General features: G+C 45.3%; 1 protein-coding gene across 4 annotated transcripts in view; it reads right to left on the reverse strand.

The window, feature by feature from the left end:
• UFSP2 (UFM1 specific peptidase 2) overlaps positions 1–16,845 on the reverse strand; it is a 184,292-nt gene that overhangs the window by 131,042 nt on the left and 36,405 nt on the right. For all 4 annotated transcript variants that reach the window (XM_085641939.1, XM_085641937.1, XM_085641940.1 and 1 more), the window contains 3 exons: positions 16,562–16,745; positions 16,407–16,470; positions 2,193–2,350 (listed from right to left, as the gene is read on the reverse strand). In XM_085641939.1, the coding sequence (XP_085498065.1) occupies positions 2,193–2,350; positions 16,407–16,470; positions 16,562–16,745 (406 nt within the window). The remainder of the gene's footprint in view (positions 1–2,192; positions 2,351–16,406; positions 16,471–16,561; positions 16,746–16,845) is intronic.

The raw sequence follows: 16,845 nt of genomic DNA on the forward strand, positions 1-16,845 counted from the left end.
AATTTACAAAAACGTTTATGAGTAGGGGAAATATTTCTACACATGTGCTCTTTTTTTGTACTCTTATATGCGTTCTAAATCGGCCCTTAAATATCTAACTCCCTATCAGGGAAAGTGCAAGTGTCTATTTGAACTAATGGCATATGACTACTTCTGGAATAGTCCCTTTTAAGATGTTTTGGGGTCAATTCAAAAAGGCAAAGAGTACTTAAAGAGTTCTACAGGAGTACTATTTCACATTCTCATAAATGCCTTTGCGATTCAGTTCCTTTCAGTGTATGCCACAACGTACACCTCTATGAAACAGGTTTTTAAAGAAAAAGGCAAAGAAGGATAGCAAACATCGATGTGGCATTTATGAACAGACTTTTGCTTACGGAGGGCAGTATCAGATTATGCCCTACTGCCTTATCTTCACAAGAACATTACTGTGCATAATACAAATGTCACTGGCATGTTAGCCATGTCATTAGTCGTGGTAACATTAGAGAAGTCAATTACGTAAAGGGGTTGGTAGCTGTTAGAACTTTTCTCATGGAATAAATTAAGTAGAGTTTACACTAAATTGTAAGAAATGTGAATAAGGATATGTATAGAGAAAGTCTGAACAATAAATACCAACAGCTTTTTGTCAGATAAAATATTAGAAATAAGAACATAAAATTCTAAGAAATATAGCGGCTTAAAAAATTAACATCTGCAAAAAAAAAATCGATGACTAACATCCAAATTAATGAATATTTTTGGGGTATGTCTGCTTTAATACATTTTTGGGTTTTGTCTTTGGTCCTATGGAGTAAGCCTCAGTATTATTTGTTAAAAGTCCACATTGGCTTTGTTGAAGTACACATAGGGGCTTATTAGGATGGCGCACCCTAGCGGTGCTGGGACCGGCAGTCAGTGGTGCGGCGGTCCCGCACCTGCAATTAGGATGCCACCGCCACGGTGGCATCCCGCATACATTGCATTGTGGTGGGCGGTGATGGAAGCAGCACCCGCCACAATGCAATATATGCATGTTACGCATTTGCATGCACTACGTGGCAGGCACAGTGCGGTGCCTGCCACCTTGTGCATGCAAATGCAGGGGGGTACCATAGGTACCCCCCATGTGCACCCTCTTCCCCCCCCCCCCCAACACCCTGGGGACCTGCAACGGGCCCCCACAGAAAAAAACGCATGCCTTTCCATGGTGGAGTCTCCGCCATGGAAAGGCACTTCTCTGCCATTATAGTAATATGGATGGTGGTGCCACCATATTGCTGTACTTTTCCGCCCGGTAGGCAATCGGGCGGATTGCCTACCGGCAGAATACCGGCCGACGGTCTTCCCGTCCGCGGGCGCCCCCCGCCATCATAATGCGGCGGGGGGGAAAGTTATGCGTGCGGTGACTTTTGGCGGGTGGATTGCCACCGCCATGCGGACGGTGGCGATCCGCCCGCTATACTAATAACCCCCTTAGTAATTTTAGAACAGGTCAGAGGATGCGGGCTGTTTGGGCTGAGAGGGAAGCCAGAGCAATTTTAGAGAGTGATAGAGAGAGGAAGTATATTGAAGTGCGACATGTCAGCACCATGGAAGGTGGGAGGCTTACCAGGTAAATTAAAGGTCAAAGCCTAACTTGTAGTGCATGGGGCAAGACTGCTAACATGTAGACCCGATAGTCTTTAGTGAAGTCTTAGTGATGGCTTGAGAAAAGCTAACTGAATGACAGCATGTCCCAGTAAAACAAAAAATAAAGGATAATTGGCCCTTAGTCAGAAAAGTCGACCCATTATAAATCTGGCATCACTCTATCCTAAGCCTCAAATGCATAAAAAAGAAATGCAGAACATTCTCACTGAGCCTGACTCCAACACAGCCCTTATTCACAATGCTAAGAGAGTGCTTAACAACTCCATTCACATTTTAGGAATTTTGCAGATCCCATTCTCAACCCAAGTGTTACACTTGAAGACAGGATCAGCTTGATTCTTATCACTTTCCACCAGCAGAGGATTTTTCGGGCTTTATTTACCACATCTCTGAGATTAACAATACTGAAGATATAGACCTGGAGAGTTTACTATGCTGAGGAGTCTGTATATGCATAACACAATAATTTAACCAAAGGACATCTTCAAACACCCTTCTCAATTCCTACTGTGCTTTAGCTCTGCTTTGTGAATGTGAAAACCCTTTCAAGTACTTACACTCCCCATGTCTCTTCTGCAGGGGCCGATACAACAGCATCAATTGGCAGAATCATGCTTATGTCGTGATGTCTCTTGTGTGCCTGTGTAATGACTGGTGCTTTGGCAGCTGAGGAAGTGGTCATCTCAGTCAAAAGTGTAAGATTTATTATCGTCTGCTGCAAGAAGCGAGAAAAGACACACGTATCACTAAGGTCTTTGTTACTATCCAACACTGAAACATAAAATGTGGTCATTGTAAGATCGGACAGTTTCTGCCTTTTATTTTTTAAATACCTTTCTTAATTTTGTTTCTAATCATAATAATACACTACATAGATTTCAGTTGCATATACTGGTCCCAAACTTACATTGCCAGTCAAGTGTGGGATTTTGGGATGAACAGATGCATGGAAGCTACTTAGATGTTACAGCCAATCAGCTTCCTCTTCACCATCATGGACTATTCTTAACAGCATAGACCCAGTTTAATCTCCAGTTTTTCTCTGAGTTTTCAATCACAACTGCTTTGCTGTGTTCTATTTCTACCCCCCTTTCAGCTAGCAGAATGCTCCATGTTTTTACCAATATTTGCGTAAATAAATGTCTATTAATTTCACTTCTTATGATCCATCCTGTCTCATATCACAAGCTCTACCCCTAAGCTTGCACTGAAAAATATTTAACTGGATTCATCTTTTTATGCAAGTGAAGGCTGCACTCTATACCACCCTTTTTTCCCCAGCCTAAAGAGCCACAGGTTTGTTACTTCCCGGACATGAGATTTGATGCAAAACTGGACCTATTCTGGAAGTTGGTAAGTGAGAAGTGATTTCAACTTAAAACAGTGCAAGTCAAAGGAGAATAGACAGAATACCTTAATGCTTGCTTTTATGTTCCTCCCTAAATTTAGAATGATTGACCGTTCAGTCAATTCAACATAGTGGTGTCCAAATGATGGAACACAAGTGCCAATCAAGAAGAACAATAACACATCAGGATTAAAAATTAATTTGAAAATATACAAGATTGTAAATTGTAGGGGATTAACAACATGGACAGTGGGATAACAAGTCTTGCGAGGCTATCAATTACATTTTATGAGGGGCAGATGCTATTCTGTGCATTTTAGACCTTCCATTACGGCCCTAACCACTGACATCCTAAACATTGATATGTTCTGTATTTTGTCGATGTGCTGCCATAAGAACTCATATTGATGATTAAGTTAAAACAGATAATTTAAGTAGCAACACATATTGAAGAATGTTTTGAATCGAATTATGAACTCAATTAATGTTTCGAGAAATCTAAAGCTAAGGTAAGCTCTTCCATTTGACTGGGTAGCATGTCTGTGTAATTGGTAGCATGCCTCCTTAAGTTGTTCAAGCAGTTCTTCAGGTAAAGTAAGGTGAACACCTTCTTTGATTTAAGATTCCAGCTTACTAAATTGAGCAAGTGTGGATTTGTATGTAATGTCCGAATATAGCATGTTACTACGCATGCTATCACATCGCGTTTTATTACAACGCGATCGTTACAACACCCGCATTGTTAGAACACGATACCTTTACATCGCAAGTCATTAGATCGACTTGCTGTAGGGGGCACGCTGGACTGAGGAATAGTATAACTTACTATTCCAACTCCAGCGTGGCAACATTAGGGAAGGTGTTGGAATAATAAATTACAGCAAGTCGATCTAATGACTTGCATTGTAAAGGTATCGAGTTCTAACAACGTGGTCGTTGTAACGACCGCGTTGTAAAAGGAATGCGATATAATGGCAGCGTTGTAAACGATGTTTCCTGTAATGTCCTTTCTGTTTTTTTTTGCCTAAACAACGTGTGCACCAATGGACGGGCCTGATAGATCAACATTTTCATCATGTGTTCGCTGTTTCCAAGTTGGAGCAATGAAGATCATTGTGCATGGTATCTGCTGTATCTTCCTGACCACATTTAATGCTAAAAATACCGGGGGGAAAGTGTATACAATTTCCCCTGACCAATCTATCTAGACAGAATTCCCTTAAGACAGGGGAGCAGGGAGATGGGTCGAAGTTGCGCAATTGATTCAGGTTGGCTGAAGGCTTCTTGAGGAAGGTCTGGATTTCAGCAGGTTTCCATTTATCTGAGAATGTGGCAGACTTAATGGAGGTGTTCATGATGTGGGTCAGGGTGGTGTTGAATGGTGATGTTACTAGGTTGTAGATGTGGTGGGGCAGGGATGCGTCTGGGCCCCTGAGTGGATAGCGTGCATGACTGACCCTGTGTTGTTATGGCAAGGGTTTTTCATTCGGTCAGTTAGATGTCTGTGTTGATGGTGGGTAGTTTGGTGAGGATTTTGCTAGGGTTGGGTTGGTGTGCAAAGTTGCTGTTGATGCTTGTGATTTTGCTGTGGAAGTAGTTGGATAGGTTGTCGCAGAGTTGTTGGGAGGTGGTTATGTTGTTGACAGAGGCTGAGGGCGAGGTGAAGCCCCAGCTGTGGCTTGGAACGCTGATACTGGTTGGGTTGTCCACTTGCGGTGTGTTGATTTGGAAAGGGAGGATCGAGTGGTTGGTCCATGTCAGCTTCATGGTGGAATTGTATTCAATGCTGTCACTGGTGGTGAAGATGGGGTCTAGGGTGAGTCCTTCGGTGTGTGTGTTGGTCATGAGACAAGCTGGCTGAGTCCAATGTTGCACAAGCTTTTGAGGAGTGCTTTTGAGCAGGGGTCAGTGCTGTCTTCAAGGAGCAAGTTGAGGTTGCTGATGAGTATGTGGGCTCTGGAGTTGATGGTGAGAGGGACGTCAAATTCAGTGATTAGGTTAGTGAAGGTTACTTGTAGTCTGGGTAGGTGGTAAGCAAGGGTTCAGGTTGAAGGTATTGGAAATTTGCAGCTTAAAGTGCACATGTTCAATGAATGGGGTGGCGTGCTACGCATGGATGTTGAGCATTTGATGGATTCCTTGTAGAGAATTGTGAATACTCCTCCTGACTTGTTAAGAGGGTCCTGTCGAGATATCTTGTAGCCCTTTGGGATAGCTGTTGCAATGTCGGTAAGGGAAGACGGTGGCAGTGTCTTCCTAATCCGCTTGGCGCTCGGCTTCAGCTGTCATTGCCCTGAGAGAGTGGTGATTTGTCACGAGAGAATTGCTTGACCTGGCTAAAACGCCGGTCCTACTTTGCACTTTGTATTTTGCACCCTTTTAACATTCATTTTAATGTAGCAATTTTAATGATCGGTGTGTAAGACTGTAAATTCTGCTCGTTTCACGTAGCGCTCTTTTAAGTAATTTTAACTTACTTGAACTGTCCGCTGATTGCGGGGGCCTTCAGGGCTCAATCTGGTCTGTGCTCGGTGTCACTGCCTGCCCGCCCCGTTCCGACTCGGTATTGGCTACCGTTGAGCGGAGGGCGAGGCAGGTGAGAGCCAGACACGCCTACTGAAATTGACGCAGCTGAGCGGTTAGCGCTCTAGTAGCCCTGACGAGAGACTATTTAGGCGGGAGGAGGCCTGGGCTCTTCGCGGTAAGGGAAGACGGTGGCAGTGTCTTCCTAATCCGCTTGGCGCTCGGCTTCAGCTGTCATTGCCCTGAGAGAGTGGTGATTTGTCACGAGAGAATTGCTTGACCTGGCTAAAACGCCGGTCCTACTTTGCACTTTGTATTTTGCACCCTTTTAACATTCATTTTAATGTAGCAATTTTAATGATCGGTGTGTAAGACTGTAAATTCTGCTCGTTTCACGTAGCGCTCTTTTAAGTAATTTTAACTTACTTGAACTGTCCGCTGATTGCGGGGGCCTTCAGGGCTCAATCTGGTCTGTGCTCGGTGTCACTGCCTGCCCGCCCCGTTCCGACTCGGTATTGGCTACCGTTGAGCGGAGGGCGGGGCAGGTGAGAGCCAGACACGCCTACTGAAATTGACGCAGCTGAGCGGTTAGCGCTCTAGTAGCCCTGACGAGAGACTATTTAGCCAGAAGTCGGCCCGAGCGCGCAGCGGTTGCGCGCAGAGGGGCGCCCTTGACGGCGCCAAAGACTAGCCTAAGACCAGCCCGTCTGCGCCCGTCCGCGACAGGACGGGGCTAGGGGCAATGGGGACACCGTCGATAATCCAACCTATGAGCACTACAACGAGGATCACATATTCCAGTGGGACGCTACGTCAGCTGGGCGCGAGCACCATTCGGACATGTGGACTAGGAGGTAACGTGGAGGTGGAAGGCCCCTTCTCCTGCCGCCATTGTCAGACCCAGTTTACCATTGCCAGTCAGAACATCCATCCTCATGGCTCTAGGACGGATTTTCCCCCTTCCGGTAACACTGGTAATAATTCTGCCAGTGCTAGTACAAGAAGGAAAAATCTATTGTGTAATGTAAGATCTTTACCGAAACATGCTTCTGAGATATGGGACCTAATTTCCACTAGCAATCCTGATCTATGTTTCCTCACGGAAACATGGTTAAAACCCTGCTCAACTCCAGCAATTGCATTAGCCATTCCCTTGGGTTTTAAAATTATTAGATTAGATCGACCATCGAAAATAGGCGGAGGAATTGCTATTGTTCACAAACAAGATATTGATTGTTCTATGGTAACTGAGTTATCCACACCGGAAATTGAACTATTAATATTTAAAATCACTCCCTCTGAAAAAAACATAGCCACGCAGATGGGTGCCTTAGTATATCGCCCCCCGGGCTCATGTGCAAACTTTTCTAACGTTCTACTCGAGTCTTTGGCTCCATATATCAGCAATGAAAAAGATTTTATTTTACTTGGAGATTTTAACATTCACAGTGAACTAATAAATTGTAAAGAAGCCCAGTCGGTTTTACAGGACCTTTTGCTTCTGGGGTTATCACAGGTTAACTCTGGACCTACACACCGGGCAGGACACACATTAGACCTCATATTAGCAAACCATCCTTTAGTCTCATGTCTACCGCCTATTCGAACCAGCTGGTCTGATCATTTTGTTATCGAATTTCATACCTTTCAACATATATATATTGGCCATGAATCAGTCTCTCTTCCCTGCAAACGGCGTCCTTGGTATAAGGTTAATGAACAGACTTTTAAAGATAATTTTATTAACCCCTCCTACTCTGCTTCAGAGGGAATTGATGGTGCCTTAAGGGAATTTGATTTAGCCACTAGGCGAACGATAGACATCATTGCTCCATTGAGACAATTTAAACCGCGCACTGCCAATAAACAAGAGATCTGGTTTTCTGATGAGCTTCGAATTTTAAAACAGAACTCTAGGAAGCTGGAAAAAAGATGGAGAACCTCACATCAGGAGAAGGATAGAAAACAATACTGGATTTCTCTATCCATTTATCACAAAGCCATTCGTGGGGCACGTAAAACCCATATAGCATCACAAATTGCTGCGGCAGGGAATTCTTCAAGGGTTCTCTATCAGGTTCTACAGTCTTTTGTGAAGCCAGTTGCCTGCGAAAGCTCTGAATCAGTATCCCAACTTCTTTGTGATCAAACTTCGTCCTTCTTTTCTAATAAGATAGACAGGATTTATGAGAATATTGTCAATTCTAATCTTGCCTCCACTGCCATGATCCCCTGTCAGGTCTTTAATGATACGGAACATGTGCCTAATACACAAGTTTTAGACACCTTTCCCTCAATCTCTTCCCCAGACTTATTGGCTCTGATGACCCAGATAAAAAGTGGTAGTCCGGATGACACCATACCTGCCAAACTTATGCCCATCCTTTCTGGACAACTTGGCCCCATGATTCAGGGACTGGTCAATTTGTCTCTTGGCTCGGGCTCTGTTCCCAAGGATTGGAAGCGTGCGCTGGTAAGGCCCATCAGAAAAAATACATCTATCCCTTGGACCGAGCTTACCAATTTAAGACCTATCTCACTGCTTCCTTTTCTGGGGAAACTGACAGAAAAACATGTCAACAGACACTTGTCCGGCTTCGTTGAAGATGTGGGTGGCCTGGACTACTCACAATCTGGGTTCAGGCCAAAACACAGTACAGAGTCTACTCTTCTGTCTGTGGTAGACGACCTGCATATGCTACAAGATAGGGGTTACTCTGTAATCTTAGTTTTGCTTGACTTGTCAGCAGCGTTTGACACCGTGTCACATAATATTCTTGTTGACCGGTTGTCGAACATGGGAGTGAAGAACAAAGCCCTTGCCTGGCTGAGAAGCTTTCTTACTGGCCGTACCCAGACAGTCACCATGGGTACTTACCGTTCCAGGGAAGTAGAAATTACGAAAGGGGTGCCACAGGGCTCCTGTCTGAGCCCTATACTTTTTAACATCTATGTGGCACCCCTGGCAAGAGTGATGCGCGAATTTGGTTTTATTCCAGTGTCTTATGCTGATGACACACAGCTCCTCTTCCCTTTCAAAACCCTCACGACGGAAATTAAGAACTCTTTCTCGGCAGGCATGAAGGCTGTAGGGCAATGGATGTCATCTAATTACCTACAATGCAATGTCAGCAAAACTGAGATTATGTTGTTTGGAGGGGCCAAGATATTGTGGTCCCCCGATTGGTGGCCCCCTAATCTGGGTATGGCTCCTGAACCGAAGCAGGTTGTTAAAAATCTAGGGATACGCCTTGATCAGGATTTAGTGTTAAGGCAGCATACCAATTATATTACAGGTGTATGCTTCCACACTATTGGCCTGTTGCGTAAGATTCTTCCTTTGTTGCCGGATTCTTCCAGAAGGACTCTGGTGCAGGCTCTTGTTCTAAGTCGGCTGGATTACTGTAATGGCCTGCTCCTCTCAGCAAATGAGGGAGTGTTGGCCAAGTTACAGGTGATCCAGAATACAGCAGCTCGACTAGTCCTTAATGCCCCTCCGAGAACAGCTTCTAAACCTCTTTTGAAAAAACTGCATTGGCTGTCAATCCGGCAACGGACTAAGTTTAAAATCTGTTGCCTGATCCACAAAAGTATAAATGGCCAAGGTTCCCTGTACTTGGAAAACAAATTCATTCCCTACATTCCTACCAGGTCCTTGAGATCCAGCAATGGTTTTCTGCTGGTAGTGCCCCGTGCCAAAAAAGCTAGACATGGGGGTAAAGCGTTGTCAGTCGTGGGACCTACACTGTGGAACAGTCTACCTCAAACTTTAAGACTATGTCCCGAACACTTGCAATTCAGGAAACAGCTTAAAACTTTGTTGTTTAAAAGTGACATCTGAGACGGCTCTTCCTATTTGTTAATGATCAGCTGAAACCCGAACCAGAGCGCAGAGATACTCCATTGGAGTCGATTCTAGCGCTATATAAACCCGCAAATAAATAAAATAAATAAATGTGGCGTTGAGCCAGGTTTCTGAGATGAAGAGGATGTCTGATGTGTCACTGCTTAGGCGATCCCATTTCTCAGTTTCATTTTTGCTGAGTGATCGTGTGTTGAGTAGCATGCATGTGAGTGGGTGGTGTTATATGGATTTGCAGTGGTGTGTGGTGCTGGGCGGGGGTGTGGAAGGCATTGTTGGTGCTTGTGTGGGTGCAGTTTGAGGCACTGTGCGGCAGCAGTGGGGGTGGGTACGGCATCCAGGAACAAGCGACCAAAGGAGTGCTGCAGAGTATCACTGGGTGATGATCAGGCCAGGGTTCCTGTTCCTGGCACTGGCACTGGGCACGGACAGGCATGAACGGGCACAGACATGCTTGCCTTGGAACCCCTTTGGGGCAGACATGCAACAGTTGCCATTAAGTAGGTCCTGGGAGAGAAGGAGGAGCATGGGAGGGTGGTAGGCGGGGCTGGTATGCATGGGAAGAAGAGGTGGGAAAGTGGTAGGAACTGGTGAGGAGCCATGGGAGGCGAGATATGGAACAGAGGCATGGGCAGGGGAAAGGGAGCACAAAGCTGAGAAGGCACAACAGGCACAACAAATTGGTGAAAAGAGTAGGGGCTCAGAAAGAAAAAAAAGAGCCTTCAAGAGGCAAGAGTTGGAAAGAGACTCAAATGGGGGCCTAAGCAAGACTGAAAAGAGGATTGAGAGGTGAGACGAGGCTTGGGGAGTAAAAAGAGGTTTGAGGAGCAGGCAGTCAACAAGAAATGAAGGGAGCAGAAGGAAAAAGACCTTTGGAAATTCATTGCCTAAACAAGCGGGTGAGGCCTTTTTGTTTGTGTTTCTCTTCTAAAGGCCCAGCCTCCCCTACTTGGGCTGAAACCTATTCTGGTTGCAGTCGCAGTTAATGCGACTTTAAGAGAATTGAGCCTTTAGAAAGTCACCACTTTGTTGCCCAAACCCTGGTAGCCTTTTCTGACTATCCACAGCTTTTGTCCCCCCTTGAAACAACAAGCCCTCCTGACCTCCACAACGTTTGTAGTGCTCCCTGGTACAGAGAACCAATAGAACTGCTGGTGGCAGGAAGTGTGACCTCCTCCAGCAGTATGACTACCAGGGAATGGCCATCTTCAAAGAGGCTGCCACCTCAGTAAAGCAAATGCTGTTCATCCAGTGGTGGGCAGGTGTTCCTGGGCAGCTAGACTCTTGATTATGCCGGCTTTACTTAGCTATTGTGGTCCTGATGCTTCTGTTAAGCATCAAGACCACAGTAGCTAAGTAAAGCCTGTATCCTCAAGAGTCTAGCTGCCCAGGAACACCTGCCCACCACTGGATGCCAAAGTGGACCCTGGGAGACTGAGTCCTGACCTACACAAGGTGCCCCTCTTAGTCAGGGAACCCGTAGCTAAAGTCAAAGTGGACCCTGGACCCACTACAAGGAAGATTTACTTACCTTCAAGTAACCGCTGATCAGAGACGTTTTAATGCAGGGGCAAAGTGGGCTCTGGCCCAGGGCCCCAGCCTTTCAGGGGGCCCCCTGACAGAGTCAGCTCCATTCTCCAGAGTTTTGCCCTAATGACCTTGATTATTTCTTAAACGGATTGTTTTAAATACTGTTTTCCTTTAATTTATGTTTGATGTGCCTGATGTGTGAGAGTCTAGTACAGCCATTTTGCTGCGAATGTTGTGTTTATGTTTCATGCAGTATACAGAAAAAAAGTTTCTTTTAGATCAAAACAAGGCCTAACATATAAGAAATGGGAGGGTTTCACAGAGATTATTTGCAGTAATATTGGAGAGCTGCTGCTGTGTTACAATATTGAAAACACACATACCTATCCCTGAATATTAGATGTAAACACATTTAGGGCCTTATTTATGAGAAGTGATGCATCGCTGTGTGAAAACAGGGATGCGTTACTTCTTAGTGCACCCTCCTTGCGACATGACGGATGCGTCATATTTACTGTATGTCGCATCATGTCGCATTGAGTTAAAGATACGTCAGTATTTCTGGCGTATCTGTAGGCGCAAAATTGATGCATTGCTGGGGTGTGTCTGAAAATAGACACAAGTCCAGCAATGTGTCCTTTCACATGGGGGAAGCCCCATGTGAAAGGGCCTGCATCAGTCTTACACCTGCTGTGAGGCAGGTGTAAGATATTGACGCAATGGCCTCCTAGAAGTGGCGCACTGAGTTTTCATAGATTTCAATGTGCCACTTCTACGAGGCTTTTTGCGGGGGAACACCCACCCTGCATACATTATACCTGGCGCAGGTATAATGTGGTGCAGGGGTTTACAAAGTGACGCATCTGCCTAGATGCGTCACTTTGCCAATAGGGCGCAACATGGCACATTTTTGTCACTGCCGGTGAGTCACAAAAAGTGACACACCGGCTTCTTAAAAGTGAAACAAGGCCTCATAAATAAGGCCCTTAGAACTTGGACGAGTGTTCCTTTGCACTGTCAGGGACCTAATGAAATTAAATTAAATAATGTATTTAATAAAGTGCGCAGCCACTCAGACTAGAGTGTCCTGGCACATGACAGCGGGAGGACAACGTGTGTAGAAGACCCATCAGTTATTAAAAAGCCAGGTTTTTAAGTTCTTCCTGAAAGAGAGTAGGTCTGTGGTTAGTCTCAGAGACTCAGGGAGTCTATTCCACAATTTTGCGCCTAGAAAGCAGAGGGATCTGCCTCCAGTGCGGGCACGGCATATTTTAGGCACGATGGCCAGGTAGGCATTGGAAGATCTTAGGGGTCTAGATGTTGTGCAGTGATTAACACGCTTATTTAGGTAACCGGCTCCTAAGCCGTGGAAAGCTTAAAAGAAGATGGTCATCGCTTTGAAGTTGATCCGTTCTTTTATGCAGAGCCAGTATAGAAACTTAAGAATAGGGTTCATACTAGGTCTGGGTTTAGGTCTCAGGATGGCTCTGGCCGCGTTTTGTACTACTTGTAGGCGCTGGAAAAGGGCTTTGGGAAGACCGAGGTACAAGCTGTTGGCATAGTCAAGCTTTGATGTCACCAGAGCCTGCACCACGATCTTTCTACTCTCATGCGGTAACAGTGGCAGGAATTTGTTTAGCATCCGGAGTTTGCCAAAGCAAGCGCCAGTTAGAGTTTGTATTGGAAAGCGCATGGAGAGTGTCTTGTCTATGACAATTCCTACATTTTTGACTTTCTCCTTTTCCGTGGGCGGGGGCAGCAGATCTTTTGCCCACCAAGAGCTCCAGTCAGGCGTTTCTGGATTACCAAAGAAAATAACTTCAGTTTTGTCAGGATTGCACTTCAGCTGATTGATCTTAAGCCAGTTAAAAACCTTTGTGAGGCAAGACCTGATCATTGCACCATCAAAGTCAGTTCCTTTTTCACATGTAAAAATCAGCTGAGTGTCATCAGCATAGGAACCAATTTTGGCGCTCTATTCCTCTACCAGAAATGCAAGGGGGGTAGATATATATTAAAAAGGGTAGGACTGAGAATGGAGCCCTGAGGGACACCTACATTCATGGCCGGAACTGGGGATGAGAAAGGGGGAGCCAGATGTCCTGAAATCTATTTGCCAAGAAGGATGACATCCATTGTAAAGGCAGTCCCCCCCCAGACCGATGTTAGCAAGTCTCTCCGGGAGCCTCTCATGTGGGACCATATCGAAGGCCGGCGACGTATCGAGCAGTATCAGAACAGTCTTGCCTCCCTGGTCTAGCTTACCCTTGAGAAATTCAGTCTCTTCCAGTAGAGCGGACTCTGTACTGTAGTTAGCCCTAAAACCAGATTGGGACTCATGAAGGAGCTTCCCATCATCAATGTGTTTTTGGAGGACCTTGTTTACATGCTTTTCTATTACTTTGGAGAGGGCACGAAGAAGGGAGGTTGGCCTGTAGTTGGCAGGGTCCGTCCGTCAGTTTGGCGTTAGCCTTTTTCATCAGTGGAAGAATCTAAGCATTCTTCCATAATCTCGGCATGTTGCCTGAGGGGAGGGAAGCATTAAAGAGCTGGTTTACCGTGGGGTTTATGGTGGGAGCTAATAGGTTCAGGATATTCGCTGGACATGGGTCGGTAGGAGAGCCAGACTTAATGCTTTGGAGAAGGGTCAGTGACTCTTCAAGCTAAAACTCAGAGAAACTAGTAAAGATGGAGGATCCAAGAGGTGAAAGTTGCTATTGGAACTAAGGTAGAAGGTCAGTTCTTCCTCTGAGATGTTACTGAAGGCTTGTTAGATCACAGAGATCTTTTTGTGGAAGAATTGAGCTATTTGCTTAAACCATTCTTCCGTACATGGCCCTTCCTTTGTGCCTGCTTTCGGGACAGTAAAGGATTTAACTATGCTAAAGATTTCCTTACTCTTATTTTGGGCATTTTCTATTTTGGTTTGAAAGAAGTTTTTCTTGGCTGCCTTCACAAGAATGTAATGAGCTTTTAAGGTGTCTTTATACACCTTCCTGTCCTCAGGTAGATAGGATTTACGCAATTTCTGTTCCATTTTTCTACAATTTCTTTTGCTAGATCTGAGGGAACTGTTAAACCACGGAGCTGGTGAGGCCGACCTCTTTGAGGAGCGGGAAACAACTGGTACCACTGTACCAATGTTGGTACGGAGCTATGAATCTATTGAGAGGGTGTCTGAGTCGGGGAAGCCAGACAGCTCCAGTGAGGAACAACCGAGGGCATCTGCTAACATCGGGATGGATATTTTATGGAACGTCCTGTAATTAGGGACCCTCTGCCCTGTGTGAGCCCGAGGGGCTGTGGCAGAGTTGGGAATGACACATTTTAATAGGAGGTGGTCAGACCAGGTAATGGGAAGAGAAAGGCTTGCTTATATGTGAACGTTGTGAAAGATTTGGTCTAGGGTATGGCCCTTCTCATGGGTGGCCGAAGAAATAGATGAAAACATGTTGCAGGCCTGCAGCGTCCCAAACAAGGAAATTGTTTGAGGGTCTTTTCCATTGTCCATAAACATATTGAATTCTCCCAGAATAAGGCAGTTGTTGTATTTTAAGGCCAGGGAGGTGGTGGCTGTATTAAGCATAGTAATAACACTTCCAATTGCACCGAGAGGTCTGTAAATCAGAAAAACAGCTATGCTATGATGGGGGGATAAGGTACAGCAGAAGCCTAAGGACTCTGCACCCTCGATGTTTTCCATTGGTATGGGAGAGCAGTCTAGTTTTTAATTGTAAATTATGGTGACACCGCCCCCCTTCCCACTTTGTCGGTCTCTTCTAAAGATTTTATAACCCGTAGGGATGGCCAAGGTGATAGTAGGGTTGGAGGCTACAGACAGCCAGGTCTCAGTGAGAAATAAAAGATCAGGCTGTTCGTCTAAAAGTAGGTCATAAATGTGTGGTTCATGCTCTTGCGTAGAACGACAATTTAAAAGGGTGGCCTTTAAGTCCTCTGTTTTCTTATTGTTTTTACACTTATTGTTGCGTGGGAGGATCTTGGATGCGAGTTTCCTAGGCTGGAGGAGAGACCAGTTGCACTTATTAAATCGAAAGTCTACCTCCAAGCTCGGATCAGCGGCTGTACATTGACATAATGTAGCCGCCAAAGGCTAAGCAGTTTTTCCCTATTGTAATATAGTGGAAGAAATTCACCGGAGGGGAACTCGGCAGCATGGCCAGAGCCAGACGCCTCCGGGATGCTGACGGGCGCAGAGGGCCTTGCATTTGGCACACCAGCGGCGCGCCGAAGGCACATGTCCGTTTGCATCGGGAATATATAGGCTAATGCCTTTGATGAAACTGGACCGCTAATGCAGCTGAGGAAGCGGAAAATACGTGGGCGGAAGTGAGGAGCCCGATAGCAGCCCCAGCCCTCCGCACAATCGGCGTATCAGCCACGGCGGACCAGGACTGGAGAAAAAGCGAGATGCGAATCGGAGCAGCTAAGGAGGTGCAGGCAATCAGAATCAAGTAAAGTACAAGTGCGCGCAGGTAGAAGAAATTGTTAAAAAGCACAGAGTAATTAAGACACAATATACAATTTAAAAAGTATTAAAAACCTAGTAGCAGGGCTGGAAACACTAAATCTTACCGCTGTCAGCTGCACGCGTCTGTTTGCCTATGATGCAAAGTGGACCGCTAGTGCAGCTGAGGAAGCAGAAACTGCGTGGGAAACAGGGGCTCAAATTGGATCATAAATTCAAAGCTGTTCTAAACAGGGGCCCCCAAAATATGTTTGGCCCAGGGCCCCCAAAATCCTTAAGATGTCCCTGCCGCTGATACCATTGGAATCGGAAGACCAGTTGCGACTGGGACCGGACTGGACTCCACAGGCACCTTGTGGAAGATTAAGGCCTGAGACCGGCGTCTACCCCTGACATTTGTGGAACCAAGCCAAGGTTGGCCCAAGGAACACTCACCACACCTCTTCAGTATTTTCAGCATCTACCGCATCCTGAGGGAGTGCTGACTGCTCTGTGCCAGACCTAACCAGGACTGAGCTAAAAAACATTTTTATTAAATAACCTAACTGGACCTGATAGAGACTGTGACATTATTACTATGTGAGGTCTCACAACCACACCACATAATAATCTACTTTCCAACAACTCCTTTGCCTCTTATTGATGATGGTATTTATTCAATGGCACTGTTGCTCAATAGCGATGTCTCTTCCTCCAAACGACATGGCAACTGTTCACAACTGATTTCAAACTTTCATGGCCACTCTATGTCCAGCAGCATGCACCATTAACCTTTCCTTATCTGTTGGCGGCTCATCAGAAACCCCTGGTTTAAATAAATACTTGGAAGTTGTAATGAGCTCCTGGAGTAAAGGATGTAAAAGTGGTCCTGAGTGGCAACTTTGCCCTTTGTTCATCGGGCCCTTAGTGGCCATCATTAGCAATTATTTGGCATTTCAATCCTAAGACAATAGAATCATAAAAATGACACAAGAAAACTAACATCACACAGCACAGACAGTAAAACTGAATAAAGCATATACCATATCGTGGGGCTGCCTATCCTTCTTTTTTGTTGCTTTTCGTCTGGTTTCATCTTCCTCAACACTGAAATGTTCAACACAAACAGTAATTTACATTGGGAATGAACCATAGCAGTTTCTGTGATGGATGAGGTATGGGGTTCAATTACACTCACTGAATAAACTGCATGATGTCCTTGCAGGCGGAGTCATCGCTCAGCTCTGTGGCTGTACTAGTAGTGCTCTTGTTAGGCCACACGTACAAGGAGCTGTGGGAAATGCTGAGCACCAACGAGTCTGAAGAGAGTGCCGCAGAGAGATCTTTCAAGGCATTTGACAATGTGTTTCTGGTGGAGAGCTCTGTCCCAAATAAAGAGAATTGGTTAGCTTTTTAATATGATGAAAGGTCTTCCAGTAAAGTTAATATATTTAACATTTTTGAAGAAATAAAAACATTCAA

Source organism: Triturus cristatus, chromosome 2_2 (genome assembly GCF_964204655.1).
Source record: "Triturus cristatus chromosome 2_2, aTriCri1.1, whole genome shotgun sequence".
Lineage (NCBI taxonomy): Eukaryota > Metazoa > Chordata > Amphibia > Caudata > Salamandridae > Triturus > Triturus cristatus.